The sequence below is a fragment of the Metopolophium dirhodum genome, chromosome 4 (assembly GCF_019925205.1).
Source record: "Metopolophium dirhodum isolate CAU chromosome 4, ASM1992520v1, whole genome shotgun sequence".
NCBI classification, from domain to species: domain Eukaryota; kingdom Metazoa; phylum Arthropoda; class Insecta; order Hemiptera; family Aphididae; genus Metopolophium; species Metopolophium dirhodum.
The window spans coordinates 27,978,131-28,003,653 of record NC_083563.1 but is presented as its reverse complement, the minus strand read 5'-3'; the positions used below and the strand labels follow the sequence as shown (position 1 = coordinate 28,003,653).

General features: G+C 31.4%; 2 protein-coding genes across 4 annotated transcripts; one reads left to right on the top strand and one right to left on the bottom strand.

The window, feature by feature from the left end:
- Positions 1 to 3,261: 3,261 nt before the first annotated feature.
- Positions 3,262 to 15,423, top strand: LOC132943353 (uncharacterized). 2 transcript variants are annotated; one of them, XM_061012318.1, is made up of 12 exons: positions 3,262 to 3,663; positions 11,007 to 11,182; positions 11,787 to 11,927; positions 11,993 to 12,082; positions 12,163 to 12,239; positions 12,313 to 13,202; positions 13,510 to 13,690; positions 13,760 to 13,896; positions 13,960 to 14,084; positions 14,148 to 14,336; positions 14,534 to 14,845; positions 15,086 to 15,423. In XM_061012318.1, exons 2-12 carry the CDS (start codon positions 11,099 to 11,101, stop codon positions 15,254 to 15,256), a joined length of 2,397 nt encoding a protein of 798 aa, XP_060868301.1. In that variant the 5' UTR covers positions 3,262 to 3,663; positions 11,007 to 11,098; the 3' UTR covers positions 15,257 to 15,423. The 2 variants fall into 2 exon arrangements, with proteins under 2 accessions (XP_060868301.1, XP_060868300.1); XM_061012317.1 differs by lacking the exon at positions 3,262 to 3,663 and adding an exon at positions 10,756 to 10,909.
- Positions 15,424 to 15,725: 302 nt separating this feature from the next.
- Positions 15,726 to 24,029, bottom strand: LOC132943354 (uncharacterized). Of its 2 annotated transcripts, XM_061012320.1 has the most exons (6): positions 23,930 to 24,029; positions 22,890 to 23,146; positions 21,344 to 21,595; positions 20,860 to 21,067; positions 20,254 to 20,421; positions 15,726 to 18,221 (listed from the first exon to the last, which is right to left on the bottom strand). In XM_061012320.1, exons 2-6 carry the CDS (start codon positions 23,092 to 23,094, stop codon positions 18,092 to 18,094), a joined length of 963 nt encoding a protein of 320 aa, XP_060868303.1. In that variant the 5' UTR covers positions 23,095 to 23,146; positions 23,930 to 24,029; the 3' UTR covers positions 15,726 to 18,091. The 2 variants fall into 2 exon arrangements, with proteins under 2 accessions (XP_060868303.1, XP_060868302.1); XM_061012319.1 differs by lacking the exon at positions 23,930 to 24,029 and having other exon boundaries at positions 22,890 to 23,242.
- Between the last annotated feature and the right edge of the window lie 1,494 nt (positions 24,030 to 25,523).

Genomic DNA, 25,523 nt, shown 5'->3' with positions numbered 1-25,523 from the left:
ATTCTTATAAAACATAGGAAAAATGTTCCCAGTGTTAAAAATGACCTAAAAATTACAAATAATGCTCTAAAAGTAAAAGTTTTCAAAATATAAGTTCTTTAATGTATAAAACTTATTTTGTGGTCGGCAAGAAATGTTTTAGGATTAGGACATACAGAAAAAATTTAAATTGCATTTAAATTTGCGCCTTACTAATAATTAACTAATAAGCTAAATACAATATTTCTTCAAAAAGCTAGAAAAAATATATTTACGGTAGGAACATTAGTATTGATTTAAAGTTGAAAACAAATCTTATTTTTACCTGATAGTTTTGACATGATAATATATGCAAGATAAATAATAAGAAAGAACTAAAAGAAATATCATGCGTTTTAGAAATGTATATTTTTCTCAACGTCAATAATTGCACAATAGTGGTGATATAAAATAATTTGCATAACATTTATAGACTATTTATAGTAAATAAAATATGCAAATAGCAAATAAATACCACATGATATTTATTTTATCGAGCATTAACACTGAAATTGTACATTTATTATAGTACAATATTTCATCCTTGGACTTTCCTTATTTTACGTAACAGCATTTTTTTTTATATAAGCTTATTGCTATTATGGAAAGAAAAATATATTTTTTCAATGGGATTGTTTTCTCAAACTAATGTATTACTTTAATGATTAAAGTATCTGATTATATAGCTATTGACAATAACATTTCATTACATTAATTATAATTTATTATAGTATTAATATTATAATAGTATATTGCAATAATGAATACAAGTACAAATAAAATAAAAAATAAAATAGTTGTAAGTTTATTCTATAAGGAATGGTCGAATGTGGATCAGCTGAGTGCCCGGGCCTAAAAGTATTAATTGAAATAAAAGATAAAAATAATATAATCCGAAGACGTGAAACAATAACTCACGTTAAACACTTAAAAATAACTTAAATTTAGGATAGAATACTATATAGTTACATCTTACATGAATCTTAATTCTTATAACAATTCTTAAATTAACAAAAAAAAATACAAATTTCTATTCTATTTAGGTTACAACCTACGTAATAAAAAAAACACCTTGAAAAATTGTAATTTTGGGTGATTAAATGGAGAAATAATTAGGCTGTTATTGTTTTTAGTCATATTCATTACAAAAGTGTGTTGGTTGATAATCTTTAATATTGATTGTATACATAAATATTTTATAATTGTTTAGCGTAAATTATTGAAAATATTTTTCTACTTAAATTAGAAAACTAGCGAACAGACGGATAGTATAATATAATATGTATGATTAATATTTTATATTTCGAATCAACGAGTTATGCAATTTAATTTATTAAATATAGGTACTATTTATAATGAAGCGAGTATAATATTATGAATTATTGTGATAATAATATATAGTTGCACATAAGTATTATGTTTTGTCATGTTATATAAATACTGATACTTATACCTACCTACGTCTTACTTAATCAAATAATACCAAGGATAAGCATATGATATGCTTAGGTGACTTCTAAGGGTACCGCTTAGTTTATACCATATATAATACATAATGTATTATCTATGGTTTATACCCATACATTATTTAATCTCTTTGAAATAATTTGTTCTTTTCAATAAAGAATAGGCATACGACTTTCGATAGTTAGTAATCATAATTTTTTGGATTTATGGTAAAACATCAGCAGTGTTGGGGAAGTTAAATTTTTTTAGTAATTATACATTTTAAAATGGTAATTCAATTATTCTTAAGTTACTTTTTTTATTAATTGGTATATTTACATTACTTTTGAGTAAGTTATTTTTTGTTTTTATTTTTAAAAATATCACTGGAGTTAAATAGTTATGTTGTTAATACAATAACTATGTACCTAATGACAATCAACAATATGCAATTATATAAAATGAATACCTATTTAAGAACCAAAGAAGACAATAATAATTGTTTAACACATTTTATTCTATATTTTTTTAAATTTATTTTAAACAACAACTCATTTCCAAAATTACTAATTTAAAATTACAACTTATTAAAAAATACAACTTTTATGTCAAATAGCTATTACAAAAATGCTACAGTCAGAAAATCATATTCGTATGATATATTTACATATTATACATATTGTCAATCAGTTTTTTAAATATAATATATTATTTTAAATAAAGTAACGAGTAATTTAGTAACTGTAGTACTGTACTACAAAAAAGTATTTTAAATTACATATAAATTACGATCAAATTATATAGGTAGGTAGGTACTATTAATAAGTAATTTCTCTACAGTAACTACTAAGTTATAAACTTATCACTTAAGCTAAGTCACTCTCCAACACTGAACACCAGTCCTCGGTGCTCACCTGAAACACCGATATATCCAACGTGCGATTATTGTTTTCTATTTTTCCCAATAATAATTATTAAAATGATTTTGCCTACTATTTTGAGTTCCGAGTTGAAATTGGAATACGTCTGGTATGATAATTTAAACACGAATAAGTTATCGGTAGTTTCCAGTCTTCTGATCGAGTTTAGAGTGTACATTATAGACATGATATAATTTAACGTAATATACCTACTAACATTATGAATACCTATATATACGTAATACGATCCTAGGGGCTCGAGATTATGACTTTATATACGAGACATTGTCGAGACGTTTGTTATAGTTTTTTTCCGCAAATAAATCGAGCAAAGCTGTTTCCGACCAGACTCGCGTAGAGCGTAGATGGAAAAGGTATTTTTTTTGTACGAGTCCAAAGTCAATAACGACAAAAACTCTCTCCATTATAGTTTGAACGTATAAAGTCGACTAATTTGACCGTTAAAAAAACAAATTAATTACCTACCTATATGTTTTATAAATGTATAACGACAAAAATTCTATTAAAATAAAATTGGCCGCTCTCCCATGACCACAGGTTGTATCTGATAATAATAATAAAAAAAGGGGTGTACACTAAACCGTTGATCAGGGTCGTCGTTATTATATTATTACGTTGTCAGACACCTGTGTGCGTATTTATATATATGTACGTAATATGTATTATATTATGTGCGCGCCAGTCAACAGGTAAAACGGTTGTACACGCATATATGCGTACGGTATAATATATATATATATATATATATATATTATATTATATAGACGTCGTGTATATAGTGATGTATATAGTATATAGATATATTATGTAGTAGTAGTCCGTCCCCCCACGCCAGACGATGCCGTGGTGTCAGTATCTTTACGGTCGTTGCCGGCAACGATAGTGGAAACGCGGCCCCGGCTATAATATAACGTTGTTGCGCGCCACCGCCGCCGTGTGTAACAGGTGGACAGTTCGGTGCTCACACATCAGCGGAGATACCGAAGTGGAAGTGCTGAGTAGTTTTTCTTTTTTAAAAAATCTCTCGTTCGTTACGTTTAATTATTATTACTATCGGAAAAATAGAACGAAACGTCGTTGGACCCGGTGAGGATATAACCGTATAGTATTATTATTATAGTGCTGTATGCGGACGAAAATCGTAGGGAGTGCAAACAGTTCGCAAGACATTTATTTAACGTTTGGTTTTGCCGGTGGTTATGTTCGTGAATTGGATAACCGATCAATCCAAAACTGGAGGGTAGCCACACAGACAGAGGTGAGTCGTACGTTATATTTTTAAAACACACGTAGGTAGGTACCTAAATAAATAAACACACCGTATCGTTTAAGCGTAATATTATTATATAAATCCACGATCATGTTTACCGATAATGACTCACCGACATATTACAGGGACGTATATAGGGATGTATCTTATATGTATATTTATTATATTACATATTGTCCACACGCAGATATATAGGTACACACATATAATAATTTAATATGTGTACCTTTTATACAGTAATAAACATCCGACGGGTATAAATCGTTCGACGTTTCCAGTTATCTGGTGTGCACATCTCTGCAGCAGTCATTATTTCCGTTCTATAGAATAACTAATAACATATAACATATTGTAACATATAATAATATATACATTTTGTGCACAGTCCTATGTGTTTCTGCAAATAAAATGAGCTCCTCGCAGGTTAATGCCGTGTGTAATGAATTACATGCCCAGATACAGTTCTCGTTAAATATTATTACACAGAATTCCATCGCGCATAAAAAACAGTATAGGTAGCTACGTGATTTGGTCACAAATTATAGCGGCAAACCAGTATTTTCTGAGTGTTGTGCAACTTACTTTTATTATACTATCTCAATATTAAGGTTGACTTTTATTTACATGTTTTTATCATCGCATAGTATCGAATGGCGTATGAAGGTATAATAAGGTTCACATTTTTATATCATAATTTAAATTATATACTACATTACGATTTAATATGTAAGACGTACATGGATCGTATATTATAATCTGCATTTTTGTATTTTACCGCTATTCTATATTGTTACAATGTTTATATTTGGGGTTTTTAAATTAAAATATTCAACCTTTTGACTCATTAATTTGTTTTATTTTGTGAACAATGCTCTTTTGTTAGTGACCAATGCCAACAGTCAGCATGCGCTCTTGTTTAGTATTCTCGTCTGTTTCTACATTCGTCAGCGATGAATATTGAACAGTTTCTGAGTGTGGAGCTATGGTTATACGATTATTCACACCATAAATCTTTGAAACACTCTCCACGCGTGTTCAGGGTTCACAAAACCCTGTAGAACATTGTTCGCAGACAATACAAATGAAACCCTTTTCCTTGGCCAGTGTCATCTTTACAAGTGTAGTAAACGGACAATTCGTTTTATGACGTGGACATTGGTCGTTTATATTGTTATTTCGTTCCGTTGTTAAAAGGTATCTGACTAAATTTTTTTTTAAAAGGTATGTTAACAAAAATATAATATATTTTATTTTTATATTGAATTGTATATGGTGGCAATATATTTTGTATATTCTTTAATTCATGGCTCATCGGTTCAATATAATATTGTTAAACTATTTAGATTAGATCCAATATAATATTTTGAGATAATTAAAAAATTAAGAATTTATAATATTATAAGCATTATTGAAAAAAAAATGTTAATATTAAACAAGGTTAATACGTTAGGTATAAGAAGGTATGCACTACTATAAAATAATATTTACAATCTGTGCTTTAGTTCAAGAAGCAAATAATATGATTAATTTTTAATATAATGTATAATAAAAATCACCAATGATATAATACGAAAAGGAAGACCATCCAGTGATAAGACTTAAAATGAACAATACTATTTTGGAAATAAAAAACAGTTGTAATTTTTATATTTTTATATTTTAATGTTATTATTTATATTTGTATTGCTTCATAAATCATAATAATTTATATAAACAATTTAATATGTAACATCCCTGAACTTAGGCCAATAACCATCGCAGTCGAGGCCTCTTTTTTCCATAATAAAAATTATTATATTCTAGGGAATGAATTACTTATAATTTCACCTATTACCCATATTTAATATCTATATAGTATCAATATTTTAATTGGATAGTTCAGTATAAAGTATATTGTGTAGTATTTATCAACACATGTACCATTCTCGATACACCGCGTACGCAAATAAATAATAACTTCTAAAGATCCTTCTTCTTACGAATATAGAATTAATTTATACTTAATGGTTATTTTCAGTTTAAGTCAATTAAATATTTAAAACATTTAACTTAAATCATAGATAATATTTTGTGTGTTTGATACTTGGAATAATTCAAGTTTACTTTAAATGTTTAATACATAGATTATAGGTACTATAGTTGTATATATCATTATTTAAAAAAAATAAAAATATATTGAACGATAGAATCATCTCATACATTTGAGTATTTGACAGCAAAATTAAAATTTTAAAAATTGATTTCGCTAACATATTTGTTTGCCATTGATATATAATTTAAACACTGAACATCTATAATTATCTATACAAAGAGTACTATGCCAACTACTGATTTGACAAATTTGGAAAGAATTTAGGTTTAAAATGCAAATAATTATTCACGTGACATTGTTATGTACTTTTATGGTCTGTAATGTTCTATAGTGTATTGTGTACCTTATAATAATTATCGAATATCGTCTGTTGAAAACATCTTTAAAGTAGGTTGATATTGATTTATGGATAATTTTAACTTTATAAAAATTAAAAAATCTTTTATTGAATTTGTTTTGATTTACCCACTATATTAGAATACATTTTTTAATCACATTTAGGTAAGTAATAATTAGTATAAATAAGTATACATAAGAGTAACACATTATTTAATTAGGTATTGCTATGGTTAGTGTACGTTTTTTGCTCTAAACGTGTTTTATAATAATAATTTAATGTTATTTATTTTTTGGCCAAACAAAATTTACAACAATTATTGCACTTAATTGTAAATAAAACCAATTTTAATGACTCAATACACCCACGTAACAACGCCAAAATATATAACTTTCACCTTTCGTTCGATTTTTTATCATCAACAAAATTGTTTATCTCGAAAATCTTCGCACATAGGTATATTAACAGAATTCCCTTGCTCATACCCAAAATAGTAAAACGCCTTCGTGCAACTAGCTTTCGAAATTCAGCCAATTTTGTATTGTGTTCCCATATAACATGTTATTGTTCTCCGTTCCTAAGTCCCAATGCATCGTGTAATATAGGCTGTTGCACAATTCCTATAAGCCTCATCAAATGTACAAGTTTTCCACGGGATTATAATTATAGCTATTAGATAGCTAGCACGATGGGAGTCTATACGCAGATGTTGTACCTATATATCCCTAAACCGGCAATTAACATTTTCTTTTTCAAAAAACATATTTTAAAAGTTGCGTGACCGTCGATCATAATGTAAAAAGAGAATGTCCATAATAATAACATTGACTGGCGTCTGTGGAACAAAAATAATGTTTAATATGTAATTTAATACACTTCAAAATCTATTGGACCCTCATATTATTATATACTTTATAGTTTGTTTAACTCAACGCATACCTAATTTAATTTGTGAGTAATATTAAACATTACTGGCTATATAATGATTTTAAACGTACGACCGGATAAACTATAGAGTCTTTAAAATATATTATTACCTTGTGATTTTCAATCGCCCAATTAAATCAAATGGAAATAACCCGCATAAACCTTACTATTATAGTTATGTACTTATGTGAAAATAATATACAGCAATAGTTGAATGAAATAGTTTTTAAAATTAAATTATTTCTCAATTCTTTAAATGTCTGTAGGTCATTGTGTTACTCCCGTATCCCCAAATTATAAATGAAACATTGATAACAGTAAATAAAAACTTGGAGTATCGTGGCTTCTGGCCCACTGTGGGACTCTCTGTATTACACCGTAAAATGTATTATGGTCTATGGGCTATATGGTATAATAAATATGGTACGGTTTTTACATAAATTATAATAATATATACAAGTAGATTGAAGATAGTTATATTCATAAAATTAAACGTTTCAACACAAATGTATAATACACCTATATATTTGTTTATAATGTTAATAAAATATTATTTATTGTTGTGCTTTACCGATCAGAGTGTAGGTTGAAATATAATTTTATTATTTTTGCCAATTATAAAAACCATTTATAACTGTTTGTTGTCCAGACTCCAACCGATATTATTATTTGAAGATATCTATGAGTTTTAAATTAAAGGGAAATCGAAACTAGTTTAAAAATGATTTCTAATTAGAGACTAAAGCTATTATTATTTTAAAAATGGTCACGACACAACGAAACACGCATAGCTTTTAAACATTTGTATGCATATTTCTCTACAAGATATTTATGTAAAATATTGAAATGTAAACTTAAGTTGATTAACCTCAAGGAGAATCTTGTGTTCTTGTAGTTAATTGCGAAGTAAAACATGTATACTTCTATGTAATTATAGGTATAACTATTCAGTAGGTACCTATCTACCTAACCTATTGATTTTATTTTTATGGAAATCGTAATAATTAATACATTGATCGTTAAGATATCCCAGGTACTACAGTTACCTATATTGTGTAGGTACGCGTATAATTCCGACAAAATTGTTTGGATCATATTAGGATGATGGAAAGGCCTGTGCAGTAGAGTAAGTTGCGTGTCTCTACATATATTATGTACACAATATGTCTCTTTGAAAACCCGATTTCCACTTGTCATTAAATCATAACAACAACGAGTTTTCGTCCACGGATAATCCGAGCGACGTTACCGATCATACTCGATGCTATCGATAATATTAAGTGTTTTCTTTTAAATCGATCTGCTCCCATATAGTACGCGTATCTACAGCGTCGTACACAGGAGAAAGGCGCCCGACGGTGGTGCGGTATTGTGCTTGTTTTGATGAATTTCACTTCTCGACAGCACACAATGCGATTTATCATATCGGACGTGTGTGTAATCAAACTACAATAAAAATGCATATGTATATATGTATGTATGTGTGTGTGTGTGTGTGTGTGTGTGTGTGTGTGTGTGTGGTGGTAATGGAAATATAAAAAAATGACGGTGGGGAAGAAACGCCTCGAGCGAGCCGAATGAGAGAGACAGCGGTGGCGGCCGCTAAGGTATTTGCTCACCTTGAAACCACTACAGAATAACCAATTCCTACTCTGCTTCCACACCTTATCCTTTTCGTGAACATGCCCCATAGTACATAATAATATGTGTGCCTGTGTGTGTTTATGTATATACAATAATATATATATATTATCGTTAAATAACAGTTAAACAGACCTTGTTTTGATCAAACATATAAATATATATATATATGCACACACAACTGCAGGTGGCTGACCGGACGGTTGGCACACCTGTAACACGAATTATATTTTTTATTATTATTTTATATTGTTCTTTATGAAGTAAAAAATAATATATACCTATATATATATGTATAATAATATATATTGTTCCGGAAGTCGAGGGGTTACGTGTACAATAGACAATTAGACGTCTGCCGGCGGGTTTTCTCAAGCCGTTGAGAATCCGTAATCACCCCGTCGTCGTTTGAAACATGGTGTCAGTTTTTTCAAACATTAAAACAGGTGGTTTTTTTCGCAATTAATGAATCTAAAAGTATAGGGAGAAATTAATGTTTTAAAAAATACCATTATTTGTGTTTTAAACCAATCGCACTGTTTATGCCAGCAGTACAGTATTTATTAAAATGTAATGCAATAATATTTTGATTATACTTTATACATTTTTGTTTCTTCACAAAAGTTTATGAAACCATTACGGAAATGGAGCGCTAAATACTAGAAAATATAAAGATTGAACCAAAATGGAATAACAAGTGTGTATAAATTATACGATAATAAATAATAATACATTTACGTTCCGTATATCGTATATATGATATAAAGAAGAAATAGGCGGGTATAGGCAACGTTTCGACTTTCGACACATCATCGCGGTCCCGATCAACGAGGCATGTCTAATTTATCGTACTATATATATAAATGATACCATTATGGACTCTGGTCGCTGTACGTGATCGCGATGTATATTTGTACAGAACCGTTTTAATGATACGTTTTTGTGGTATGTTATATATTATATACGCTGACGCCATTCATCGACTGTGATGTATTCTTGTCAATCGTTGATATATAAAGATTATAATTTATAACAAATCGATTCCGTGTATATCCACGTGCAGAGGAAATCCTACCCCTCTCTCGAATGCCGTGGCACAGTCGGATACTGCTGCAGTGTACATCATTATAATATTGCAGCAGTCCACGGTGATGCAGTACCCACGTTCAATTGAATTTTATAACGTTTATTATAGTATGAGACCGTTAACGTTCAGAACGGTTATAATAACAATATAATATTATAAAAAATATAATGTATGCGCGACATTCAACAGGTGTGCACGCATGCGGCGTATTATAGTGCTGGGCTGCAAGAAAGCTCTATACGAACCCTCCTCCGGATTTCTGGTTGCGTGAGTTCCCATAATATTTTATACATAATACTGCAGCGTATATAGTAGCGTGTGGAACTAATGAACTTCCGCTAAAAATCCTTACGTTCGTTCCGACAAATCCGTCATGCACCGTTTCATACACATATCTAGACGCACTTGTGGTTTGTTTATTATTAACAGTAGGTATTCTGACGTGATTTTTGTATAAACGTTTATATAATAATTATCATTTTTTTACTTCTTTGAGAGAGAGAGAGAGAGAGACTGCAATTTCAACGGTTTTCTGCGGAAAAAATGTGTATGAATAACAGTTTTTTTCTATAACGATCCTCAACACTATACGCAGGCTGCAGGTGGTTTTTTAAGGTCGAGCTAATTAACAACGAGTCGATTCAAACGGCTGTTGTATAGAGTTATTAAATTTTCCTCGGCGCTCTTTTAATTTTTTGCGTAAGCAATTTGGTCACATAATATTTTGTAAAATAAGACAAGGATAAAAAAAAATTAAAAACAATATGACTAGGTAGGTACCTATATGTTGGGTTTGCTCGGATTTTGCTGAATCCTTTCTTAACGGATGTGCATAATTAAATCGGTCTCGCAACAGTGCTAACAAGAATACGGCATTATTCAATTTGTACACGCGGCACGGGCCACTTATTCCGTTGTATATTATGTTAAAACCCGTGGTCTGTGACATAAGATATCATATGCTACACATTATGCGCCGACTAGTCGATCCGTACGCTCGTCCGCCCGGCGATGTGTACTTGCGCCAACCCGTCCGCCGCAGCCGCCCGACCAGGTCCGGGTAGGACTACGGTCCGACAAGTGAAACGGCTGAGTCGAGATAGGAAGTCGGTTTCCGATCCCTTGCTGGAAACCCTCTTGTACCCGCCATGTATAAAATGTTATTTCTATTACAAACGCACACGTGAAAACTCCCGAGTTCAGATTTGGTACTAATGTCGACCTGCGTTATTAATGTGTGTTCGCAGGGGTTACAGGACTGACCAAGCCGGTGCCTCCACCAAAGCCGGCGAAGAGTCCACAGAATTATCAACAAGCACCTGGGCCACCGCCGTATAGGATGCCTCCGTATCCGTTGTACAGCGAGTCGACCCCGTTGCCCGGGTCTAGCAACAAGATCCACACGCATTCCAGTAAATTTCCGGTGAGCCAAACAATATATCTTAATTTTAACGCGAACGGTTCATTTCTTCGTTTGCCATGGGAACACGGACATAATGCGTGGGAATTTTTCCCAGGCAGTTTGGGGAAAGTTGCTGTGCAATATCATTGCGTATAATATGATTGGTGAGAGATTAGGACATGAGAACGTTGACGTGACCAAGATATACCATTATTGATATGCGAGTGTAACATTTCGTAAAAAGTTACGTGTCGGGAGGATAGGTTTTAAATGTATTTATACTATTTAAGTGACAAAATAGTGCTTAGGTCATATTTTGCGCGGTGTTTCCGTGTTTGTTTGATGTACAAATAAAATTTCCAAGAACGTGTCAAAAAAAGAAAGAATTCATTACAAATATAGTAAACGTTAATAAGCTGAACAGTCTTGACGCATTTATTGTTACGTTAGAATTTTTTAAAAGCAGAACAACCAATTAAACTACAGTAACGATCAAGGTTGACATACTTCGTCTTATATATTATTATATAAAAAAAATATGATCTTGTTTTTAATTAAAAGAAAATCTGTTGTAAGCTATTAATTCTTAGAATGAAAACTAAGCGCAGATATATTTTTCTTTCAGATTGAAAGGGAGGTAGTCCTGAGTAATGTAGACAAGAATTTAAAAATACCTATTTTAAATGAGTACAAAAAAAGACCAAAATCTGTTGCACCTGACACGCCGAATGTACAAATTGCATGGTCAGAGCAATCTTCAAACGTAGTATGTTTATTGAAATTAATTAAAAACTATAAGGATTTAAATTAAACAATTAATATCTATTTTAGAACAATGTTCCTCAAAATAATCATCAATATCATACACCACACCATTATGCTATGATAAAGGACAATGTAAATCAACAGTATGTTTATAAGGTAAGATAGACATTTTAATTCGTAATAAGTTACTAATAACTTAACAAATCGTGAATGATATTCTAATGATAATTTTTTAGGCTGAACCTATAAAGTCTTTGGATCCTCCAACAGAATTATCTCCGATATTTAGAGATGACTCTAATGGATTTCCACAGTAAGATTAAATTGTTTAAACGATATTATTAATAGTTCGTATATTAATTGCAAATTATTAAATTATTTTATAGACGTGTTGACACTTATACAGCTGGACCATCACATTCTACACCTGAAGATCCAAATAACACAAAGAAATTTTCATCTCGCATTAAAGATATGATAACAACAAGATTTTCAAAGTCTAAAAATGAACAGGTATCAGAGACAAACTTGAATAACGCAGAAGCACCAATGCCAACTCCCGCGAAGTTAGACGATCCGGCACTAAGCCCTCACAGTCAACTAATTCAACATGGGGTGTATTTAGCAGTTAATAATCAAATGCAAAATTTAGCCATTAGCGTGCCTAATCAAAACGTATATCAAACACCAGACCAATGCAGAACAAATCCCGGTCCATCGAGAACATATGATAGACCACATACTATACAAACTAACAGAGTAATCGACATGAGGAAACCAGATCCTTCAACTTATAGCGATGTCAACAGAAATAATTACGAAGTCAGAGTCCAGTCTAACTATGGGCAGATTAACCAAAGTCCTTTATATGTAAAAAAAAGACTCCCAGTTCCTACACAAAATCAAGATTGTTTTAAGACTCCGTTGCCGGTTAAAGGTCAAGACACGTCAGTGCCTTTTTCCAGATCTAAGTCAAACGATAATCTTGTTGAGCCAAACGGCCAAACGAATGTGCAATATTCGAGTGAAAGGTACCTTGCCCGAAAAATTTCTAAACGAGACGATTTCAAGTCCCAACCAAGTTCATTGGATGACGTCGATAAACTGGAAGAACAAAGGGCTGCTAGTGGCCCAATTAGCGGGGCAAGCTCAGATGGGAGATTGGGCAGTGGAGGGCAATCAGATTCTGGACGTGGTAGTACTGTGTATAGTAGTGGCAAAGCTCAAAATTCGGCAACTAGTCCTGAATCGTCGTCCGAATTACAGACAAACCAAGGTACGCACGCAGTAAATACATTTTTATATAATCTGCATAATTATATTATATTATGTGCTATTATAATATGATTTAATTAAATTTTTTAAGTCAATCTTTGTATTCAGCTGCTTTCGCAATGAAATAAGTGTGTATATTTTTTAAATATTTTTTAGGTAAAAAAAGTAATACTACTAGGTATAGGTAATTATATTTTTAAGGTTTAGAAAAAAAGATTTTTTTGTTAAATGCTAGGCATTGTAAAAGTTTAACCCACTTTATAAATAAATGCATAGAACTTTAAAACTTAAAAGTTAATGTTTTATAGGGAAAAAAGGTCAAAGTGAATGGATGGATTACGTAGATACTGAATTACGACAAATCCTCGATCCATCTAAAGTTAGCGTGCAATCAACATTAAGCGATAGTGTATCTTCTGTAACTCCGCCATTACCACCACTATCTCCCGATGGGTCATCTGATGAAATGCAAACACCCATACATAAACAGTAAGATTTATTATTAATTTATTTTCCAATTTCATTCACGGTTTATACATTAAATTTTATAATTTACAGTCGAACTGAGTATTCAGTAAAATCTCGAGGCCAAGCTTCAAATCAAAGAACCCCCTGGTCAAACAGGGTACCAAAAGAAAAATCCCACAGACAAACAAGTACTATTAAGAGACCAGATTTGAAAAGAATACTTCAATGTAAGGACTTGATAATTACCGTAAGAAAATAGTTTAATTAATAAAATAATATAATTATTATAGCAAGCAGTGTTGGTGATATGGACTCAATGTTTGACGAAGAAGCCAGCAGTGACGACGAAACTGTCAACAGTGATGTACGCACAATACGGAAACAGTTAGAAGGGTTGGAAACTATGTATTCAGAGGTCAGTAATTTAATATTCATTTTCCACCCTATTTGATATTAACACCATGAACCACGTGTACAGGTACTCAAATTACTTGGGGTTCGTAAATCTGGCGGTGGTCCTAGATATCAACCGTCCGACCCTAGAGTTCACCGACGACGAATGTATGGTAGTATGTCTTCAATTCCGTCATCGGTTAGCAGTAGACCCTACCGTGAGAGACACCGAAGGTCAACCGACGATCGGAAGAAATCTGTCAAGGATATTAAAGTAAGTTGTTGACATCAAACTTCAAAAATATAATAATATGAATTTTATTATAAAATTATGTCAATAATGTACATAATATAATAATCATTTTATTTTTCCTCAAAAGTATTTATCAATCGATTAAAACAAAAAAGTGTATTGTACCAATAGTATCTTATACAAATAAATATAAATAATAATAAAAAAATAATTTTCAGGGTATTAATAAACGTTTCCAACGTTTGGAATCCCACGTAGTCACTTTGGCAAGAAGTGTCGCTCACCTCTCGTCTGAAATGAGGACTCAACATCTTATGATTCAAGAAATGGAAGTAATTCGAAACGAACTTTCCGCATTAAGGACACAGACAAACATGTTGTCTATACGTTCACATTCTGTTCCTCGAGTCCTTCAATCCCTCTGTGCGGAACAGACCAACTCGAGTCCGAATAAAGTAAAGAAGCTAACCAAATTTTTTGGCGACGAGCCTCCACTTTTAAGGCTGTTTCTCAAAAAATTAGGATATGAGGTAATATAACAATATGATCTCGACTATCGAAATAAAATACATTAATATTACACTTTTATAATAATCGTAACAAATCAACTTGTCTAAAATAGCCGTATTGAAAGATTTAAAACACAATGATAATTGAAAATAATTAAAAATTTTTTTTTGATTATAATTAATTTTTTTATAATAAGTTCATTTATTATCGTTGACCTGCAAAAACATTTAGCTAACTATTGGATGTTTTGCCGCTTTCAGAAATACGCATCGGCATTCGAGAAAGAGAAAATCGGCCTGGTGGAATTGCCATACATGAGTGAGGAAAGGATGCATAAGCTCGGTGTGCCTATGGGACCGAGGTTAAGAATAATGCAAGAAGCTCAATTAGGCTTTCCCGGGATGCACGAGAACACATTAGCCATCGTGTGAATATTGTTTGCGGCACAACTGAACGTTGGCCGATTAAAAGTATAATAGTATTATGTTATGCCATTAAGTGTTACGTGTAAATATAATCATATGGACAAATGTTTAAAAAAATTATATATTCATATAAAATATTGTTTGATTATTATTAAATTACTTTTTTTATGCCACTTATACTTTATTATATTATATCGGTCGTCTGATGTGTTTTTCTTCTCGTAGATGGATACTGATATATTAATACGAATACACAATATATATATGTACAAGACTTGAAATAACCAAATTATAACGGGCGGACAATATTAATGTTAAACATGGCATTTTTAATATTTAATAGCAACTCGGTCAACAATTTGGTGGCCATAATTTTGAAAAATCGATTGTTGTTAATATTCGCTTTACACTATCACTAGAATTTTGTATAAATAATTTCGAAATTGTTTGCTAGTCATAACGCGAATACAATATAATAATCCATACCTACCTATTAATTCGTAGGTATACATCAAAATATTCCCACATTGTTCTGCAGATCGTAACCAGCCACCGTTGCTCAAGAACCGACGGTGGTTAGGGCAATAACCTTTGTTGGATCGTTGTTTATTTAATAAACTATGTGTGTGTATATTATTTAAATATTATCCGGTTCGTAAAAACATATTCTAATTATTTATATATATACCTATACATCGCTGTTGGTTTATATTCGAATGGAAAGTAAATATAAACAATACGCGATAGACTTAAAATTTCTCAACATTTACACGAGGATGGTACAAAAAAACATGTGTGTAAACATGTCGGTTTTTTTTATCTTACCCGGTCATTTGTGGTAAACTGCAATATGAGGTCGTGAGGGAAATGCGTTCGGTCTGAGATGTGTGTGGGCTGAAAATAATGTTCTCTATTCGTCATCTGCTGCAGTGTGTGGATTATTAATACGTTTAAGTTCTTAGTAATATTAGATATTATGCTATTAAACACAAGAACTTATGATTGGTGTTTTACTATATTTTATGACGAAATCTATGTTGTTGTAGGTTTTCATTTTCCATGTAGAACAGAATTCACTTTGATGGTCATCTAGCTATACCAAAAACAGAACAATATTATGTTATAAACTTATAATATATAGTTAATATTAAAATTTCTAATAATCTAAAAATGAGTACTAATTTAATATAATTTAATATACAATTTATTTTATAAAATTAATAATTTATAAATGTTATAATATATCTAGAAATATGAAGAGTTGTTTTATGTGTGATGGAGAAGCGAATTAGAAAATATTGTGAGTTTTCGACATGGAAATAGTTCATGTATTTAAGATTTTCTCTGAGTTTTATATAACAATTGTATTTTAAACTTCACACACCAACTTCAGTTAATACTCGTAAGTTGTCATTCGACTATATTTTATGTATTTTTTATAATGTTGTATGGTGTTTATTACATATTTAAGATATCAAATTATAAAACATAATATATTTTGTACTTACATTTGTAAATTGTAGGTAAATAATGGTAAATATTAAATTCACGTTTAATAAACATAAATTACAATAGTATTCAACTTTAAAAGATTTAGGAAATTATTGTTAATAATTAATATATAAAAATTTAGTCACAAGTATAATAATATAGTAATAATTAATTAAGTTAAACAAATGCTGAATATACTACATTATTTATTTATGACGTATATTCAACAAAAATAAATTGCCATTCTTACAATATGAAGGTGAAACATTTTTTAAATCGCTTGTAGTATTGTAGTAACCTAACCTATAACGGATAAAAACTGCACACAAATAACGTATAATATCCACAATCAACGTAATTATTAATTTCCCATCTGTTTAAATTCGAATAGATAAATATTTTAAGAAAATGTCAGATACAAAATACTATTAACTATAATATAAACGCACACCATTCATTTTTGAGTTTATAATAAATATCAGTAGGTATTTTTAGAATAAAAATTACAAAAATGTGTAATATTAATGTATTATAGCCGGTAAAATGTTTTTTATTTGCAATTTTCAAATACCTGAAGTAGGTAGGTACTTAATATTATAATATTAATTATTTATATTATAATTCGAGATTAAAATTAAAACTAAATCTGAAGATTTAGTAAATAAGAACCTAAACAAGTTTCGAGGTAGCAATACAAATTGTATAAATATTTAAGGTATGAGTACCTAACCTAACCTAATAGGTATTAAGAGATTTTTTTCGAACCTACTATAGTTGTCGCCTATAGGCTATAATCTAGCGGTTACCTAATAAATTTAATTTTGAAATGAATTTTGAACACATATAGTTATAGTTATCTTATATATTTATAACATGGAATTATTATAATATATTATTATGATTAAAATGATTTACAATATTGTGCTAATAATACCAAACATTTTAAAAGTACCTACTTAATATACAATATAGTATCTGCTATAGTAAATATACCTACCTAGCTAATTGATTAAATTCATAACTTGTGAAAAATACAATGTTATTTGTCACAATGAACGCAGGAAGTTTATTTAAAAAGTTGGTTTGTGATTTTTTTTCTTAACAGATATATATATTATACTATTAAGAAAATAATTTTACTTTAATTTTATCACTTAGTTTAGATATCGTACAAGATTATGTGTAGAAAAAACTGGCCCCTAGACTTAACGTATAGTATGTCTATATAATTAACTATTCATTTATCACATTTATGAAAGCCACAAATTATTGAATTCATGAAATATGTTTGTAAATCGTCGTAAATCTGATTAGTGACAGGAATGTTTGACATGGTTAGTTAATAAATATTCATGGACTCTTGTCTATAGGCGTGACGAATTTAATTTCGCGCGTCACCTTTACAACCTGTGGAGTTAGAGGCTTGTGAACCGGCTGCGGAAATTCGTCTCCCGCCGATGGCAGACTCGGGCAACTCAATCTGTTGTGGGCAAAATAGAAAAAACACAGTAATTAAAAATAATATCTTGTGATGAAAATAAATCACGAGATGACGTTGCAGCGATCGTATGGATCATACTGACTTTAAGTCTCGATAAATATGTCATTATTATTATTATTATTATTATTATTATTATTATTATTATGTTATTAACATTTTCTAGAAATTTAATTATGTGATTTTACACAGGTTTCGATACTAATAAACTTTTACAATTCACTCGTATATATAGAAAAAACCCGTAATAACTGCAATATAATAATGTTTAAAATGATTAATAATTATGCGTAAAATACAACGATGGCGTTGTTTAAAAACTCATACTTACAGCTATGTTTTGTTAAACGGTAATTTAATAATGTAATCACTGTAATGAATACACTGGGGAAATTAATCGGAACAGACTGCCGATTAGAGACGAACGAATTCTGGTCGATTGGGTATTATCGGTATCTTCATTCGTCAATCGGTCGGCGATCGTGTCTCGCGGGTAATTGAAACGATGGTCTTCAGTCATGGTCGAACTATGGTCGATCGATCTATCTATTTGTCCATCTTATATTGTATAACATGTCCATATCACTTACATTCGTACGGTACATTGCGTATACAGGAACGTCATCTATACGATTGACTCGAAAATTCCAGCGTATATTTAATTGTAATACATTTAATATATTATATTAATCCAAATAATAACTATGATTCTTGAATGGATAAAAAAATACACTAAGAGTAATAAAATAGAAAAGAGGACATTTTATAATACGAAAATCATATAGTAAAAAATTCGAGTATTATCTTGATACCTATTATTTCAATAGAAAGCCATTTAAAATTAATAAAAATGAAACATAGGTAATACCTACTCCTTATAGGACTGGTAATCGTGTAAAGACTAACCAGAAAATACTATTGTAAACTGATTTTTAAGTCACTAGAACGATAAGTTTATTTTCAATATTTCGTGACTTGTGAATAATATACTTAGGTATATTAATAAATATTATACATTATTATTATTTTTTTTACTATTATTAGCTTATAGTATATTATTGGTTATTAGTTACACGTTTCTATAACCTATACTATAAGATAGTTATTCGCATATTTATGATTTAAAATATTTATGTATATTATTAAATGATGTGTAACTCTTTATCACCAAGATACCAAGAACCTACCAATACAAGCATTGCAAAAGTGTTACATATCTATCTAGATACATTGCATTTGATATATATGTGTGTTATAAATTAATATAATGTAATATGGTACATTTTTTTGAAAAATATAATCCGGCAGTCGCTGGGAAATTTGCAACAGACAAGTAGACACCTGTTGGCCGACCAACGCATGACAACACAATGTGCATAACTCATGAGATATACACAAAGATTGTCAGCAAAAAATATCTGAAGTTATATGTGTGCGACTTATCTTTGTCGAAGGCACGTATACAACCTGCGTATAATAATTTCATATGGCAAAAACCGGTAATCGCATTTTGTGAAATGTGGCCATCGTAACCAATTATAAGCATTATTCAGGAATAGTTCGTTAATCTAGTGGTCTTTCAGTTTTCTAGATGTTCAGATTATTATTGAAACCTACACCTGCGATAATTTATCGCTAACTCAAATCGGTTGTACAACTTTTTAAACATTTTTAAATATTCAAAACATTCTCTTGCAGCATAGTTATAGTCTATAGATTGAGAATCCCCCGAATGCATCAAATGATGAACCTAGATTAACATTTCCTCGGTAATCGGCCCGCTGTTTATGTGAGTACACCTATAATTTGAATAGTTTTACTATTACAATTCATTTTTTATGATTATAATATAATATACGTGATTGATAGTGCTAATTTTCACTCAGTGCTGACACATAATATTTATGACGTTTGCGTATTTATATGTTTTAAACCCCTGCCAATCATACAAGATCACGCCGTCTTACCAAATAAAAATATTAACTTTAATTAAAGTATCGCGTACGATGCCTACCTCTTGTGGGACCAAGCATCTTCAGGCACGTTCAAATACTGTTCGGACGAGCGTTCGACGGGAAAACACGCCACGGTCAGGTTGTCGTTGGGAACCGACAGAGATCGAATCGATCCGAACGGTTCGTCCGGGAATAGAGTGTTTCCGCTGTAAAGTTCCTTGCAAGCACTGAGAAAACGTTGTTAGTGAATAAGTATCACACATTAAATACAAAATTACAACTCGGCCAGATCAGATTGTTATTTTTTTAATTATTTTCAAAAAAATCATTGACATCGCACTGGTCGCGACTAAAACATATATGGCGGGACGAAAGCGGTTAACAGCCTTTATACGGTGTTAAATGTTAATTGAAACGTATCCCATCACCACTAATAAAAATTGATTTCTGCGATCGGTCGAAATTTTACAAAGTTTCTATGTAAACGCGATGGAAAGATTTAAATATTTATCATACCATCAACGCGTGCATGGTTTGACCTCATAAATTTCGCTACGGAATGGACCAGCCGAGACGCTGAGTTGTAATACATGTAATGAACATTATAATGGTCGTTATTCTGGACCGGAAATATTATTGTATTATTGGCATTGCATAATACCCACCCATGCGCGGAATCGGTGAATATCAAAAACGGTTTTGGCGTCGGACAAGTGGACACGGGACTCGGACTCCTGGTGGTGCTCCCGTGCACGCCGTTGTGTGGACATTGCGGGGGCGAGTCTTCGACGGCTAATGTTTCCTGCGAGTCTGCTTTCGGTCGATTCAAACAGTTGCATCTCCACGGGTCTTTGGCAAGGTTTTCCGTAGAAACTGTGAATGAAAAACATCGTTCAAGTATAATATATAGAAACAATTTTGAAAATATACAAACGTACTTTACCATATAATATTATCGATTATACAGTATTAAATTATATTTATCGTCCGAGATAAGTGGTATATATTATATACCGATGGTGTGATTTTTTAACCACGGTCGCACAGATTTTTTTTTTAAACAGTGCGTTTATTAAAATTCTGATTTTTGAAGATTTGTCTTAAAAATATCGTGTTTTCAAATACTTAGATTTATCGATACACACTCACAGGAGAATTTCCTCGGATCGGGTCCGGGACTGATTGGAAAGAAGTCACCGTGCACGGGACAGTGGAATCCGACACGAGTTTGCCGGAAACGGGCGTTTGTGCTGATTGTCCGGAGCACTGCTGTTGCAATGAACATTACGATCGACACGACCAAACATATAGGTCCCAATATTCGTCCGTTGTCAGACTTCGGGTAGAACTTTCGTTTCGAGTCGTCTTCGCCACCTCCAGTTACCCAGCCATAAGATATCACTGTGTGAACAAATTTTATTTTATTGGCAAGCCATAAACTCTAAATTATAATATAATATGTTATACCTAAGTTAATAATTATAATAATAAAATATCTGTCATGCATATGACAGAAAATAAATCAATGCCTTTAAATTGCCTACACATAGCGCCGTCTTGAACATATTATACAATAATAATATGATAATAATACTGTGGTCGCCGCTTATTGGACTCACTTTGGGATTATACCATTTGAGTTCATTAACCGAATGAGTCAATAATAAGCCAAAGGAAAGATTATTGAAAGAGTCTCAAAAACTAGTACACATTATTATTTATTCAAACATGTGATTAAATTAAAAATATTTATTGAGATTTCAGCCTAAATTTTCACATTTGTACTATTTTTGTTATTTATCTAATTTTCAAATAAACCCATCAACCGGTGTAGAGCGTCTAATGGACGAATTTTTTACTGTGTGATAGTATACTTGTACATTTATACTAGTTGCAATAATGTATTTTATAACGTTCCAGGATTTATAAATATAATATTATAGAATGTGTCAAATTAAATAGATGTGTTATAATTTTAATTTTTTCCATATCTTAAAGCGAAATTGAGAACTATTACAGAATCGTTATTAGTTTATATAGTTTATCCTTATTATATACCTATTAGATTATTTTATATGTCCTAAGGGATAAGGGTGTTGGAGTTCCGGACTTGGAACATCCCTTGTTTCCGCCCCTCACTAGTCTACTCGACATAACAAATGAGATCCATTTAGTTGATTATTTATTTTTTTACAAATCAAATTGAATTTATGAAAAGTGATGGAACAGGTTGAAAAAAACAATGTTAACGAATAGAAAACGATCCTGATTGACCCTAATCATTGACTGCTAATCATATCGTACGCAATTCTACTTGCCGTCCATCAGTCATCACGCGTAAATATATTCATGTGTAATTCAAATGATAAAATTCAACAATTCGATGCTATCGGTTAGTCGTCGTACCTATACTAGTAATGCACGTACGATCGACCGAAAAAAACCCTTTCTATATATTATATTATTATACCTACCATTATTATATTCGTCTCAATTTTACGAACGGTTACCCCCGCAACGAACGTCCAAAAATAAGATAATAAATACCTATATTAAAGCATTCTATAGGGCTAAACGTAAATCAAGGCAATGATCGCTATTACGATTGTCGCTGATTTAGACCAGCTATAAAATATACACCTATATAATAATATATATATACACATTGCCGCGGATATAACAGCGACAACCATACCTGTGAGCACTATGCCGGCGAACAGGAACAGCGTGCCGAAGACGGGCAGAGCGATCTGACAGTTGGACCGGACGGTTACGCCCCACACTGAGACGCCGTCGTCGACTTTCCTCACGGCCGACGACGACGAGTGAAGCGTGCGTCTCGTGGCCGGCGGACAACTTGTCGGGCCGATCGGTCGCAGCCGATGGTCGCCGGACGTCATTCGGTCGGCAGCGGTTCACGGTGAATGGTCGCCGCGCGCAGGAAAACTATAGCTGATCGAGAACGTGTAATATTAATTTATAGGTAATAATAATAATAACGATAATAAAAAATATATAATAATGTCCGACCCGCGCGTGGGCGGTCGATGGTGCTAGATTGTATTTTAAACACCGAGTGGGTCGATATTACAGGTATATTCCGCCGTATACATCATTCACGAACAAACAATACACATACACCCACACACACATCGCCCTAGTGACCACTGCACGAAATATGCACACAAGGTGACTCTTTTTTGTAGGTAATATAGCCGTTTCATCGGTAATTTTCATGTACAATGTACACCGATTGAAAATCGTAATTTGTGTTGTGTTTTTTTTTAAATAATTCAAAGTTGTTACTTCATATGGGTGGTAATTTTGAAAAAGAAAAATTATGAACAGAGAATTTTTTTTGAAGATTCAAATTTATAGAAATTAAATTTTAGACTTTCAGTTATAGTTACTCTCTGCTGTCATTAATAAGTTTTAAGTCGTATAGATAAAAGGTATTTGCGGTATACTTATTTAAAGTTTTAATGTCTGAATGTTTGTTAAAAATGTTGTAGGTATTAGCCATTATTTCGGCATCAAGTTTGTAAAACAAATATAATACTAACGAACACATACTTTTAGAGTAATTTACCAAGAAAATGACTGTTATTAGTGATAGTAAGAAATCACCCTATGTGCGAATGCCAATGTGTGTGGGCGCGAGTGGGTGTGAAGTACATGCATAGGTTAAGTTGGGTTGACCGTGTATAAATAGCAAAAATAAAAATGTATATATACCTGTATTTATTTTCATTAAATATGCCTTTAACATTCTAAGGTAAAATTAAAATTCCTGTACCCTTATATATTATAATAGTTAATTATAGCTGTAATATAACGTCTATATTATACTCTATAGGTAACAATAATATATTATTAGATACCGCTCTATTATTGCTCTGTCTGCATCTGTGCGCTTATACGCTTTGCGCTAAAACGGTCAGATTATTGAAATCCACGTTGACTGATTAACGTGGAATATATTATGTTGGTACGTTGTAAAAAAATAAACACGACTTCATAAACTTTCACAAATAAAATTGTTTCAAACGGTGTAGGTGCGTTAAAAGTGCAATGTATAAGATTATAGGAAATACATTCGAAGTGTTTGTGCCAAAATTCATTCACCACAAATACACGTAAAACTAAATTAGAATATTCATATTTTGAAACATAATACTATATAATTTATTATTAGACTATACAGTAAATTTTTTGGTTGAAAAAACGTAATGCCATTGTCACGATGTAGTTTTATCATAGTGAATAATCGATATAGGTGCCTAAACTATGACAAAAATAGTGTCCAGAAATCAGAATTTTCAAAGTACCAACTTTTCAATATTGGGGAAAAGAAAAAAAAAGGTGGGCAAGTGTGTACCGTTCCGATGTGGGTACAGAAGGTATGTAAGAGGGTTCACTGAAATGGATGTGTAGATGTGTTGAATTTTAATTCAGTAATATAAAACCATTGTATACGAAAAACGGTAGGTATACGGTATACCCGATATACGACGTAGGTAGGTACCTTCGAAAGTTTAGGAAAATACGTTAATTTTACATTTTTATTCTCTTGTTTACTCATTTTTAACGAATTTAAAGTAACATGACGATCTTATGACAGACAGACAGTATATTATTATAATATTATTTTAAATGTACACAAATTTAGTATTGATTTTGTTAATCATCGCCGAAAGGCGTCGATAATGGTCGTTGTCCATCAATAAAATTCTATTAATAAACGCTATAATAATATTTTAATGTCATACAAAACAGTCAATAGCAAATTTAATTGGAATTTTAGCAATTTATGACTGAAAATATTTGTTTGTATTAAAAATAAATTATTATTTTAAAATTGTCTAAGATATTGATGAAACTTCCAGACCCCATAGTCATGGACACATAGGCGCAATTAGGGATATTTTTTATGGGGAGGGGCTAAAATTGTATCACCAGCAGAAACCTTAATAATTAATATGATTATAAACTGGGGGGCTTAGCCCTCCCCCCCCCTAATTGCGCCTACTCAACGACGATATTAGTACGCTCGAAAGACAAAAGTTATACTATAGAGCAAAGTGATTTTTTCTGTTTTTACGTTGGATAAAGGTTAAGGTAGGTACAGTATACTAAAAACGTAAAATAAAATTATTTTTTCAAAAATTGTATGCATCTTACACAAATATTTAAAAAATTTTTTTTTGCTCTAAATGTAATGAAACAATGTAAGACCATCTTACTTACTTTTACAGCTATACATACTTACAACTTACATAACATTGTTTTACAATATAAAAATTAGTATTGATTATAAAATATAGAAACT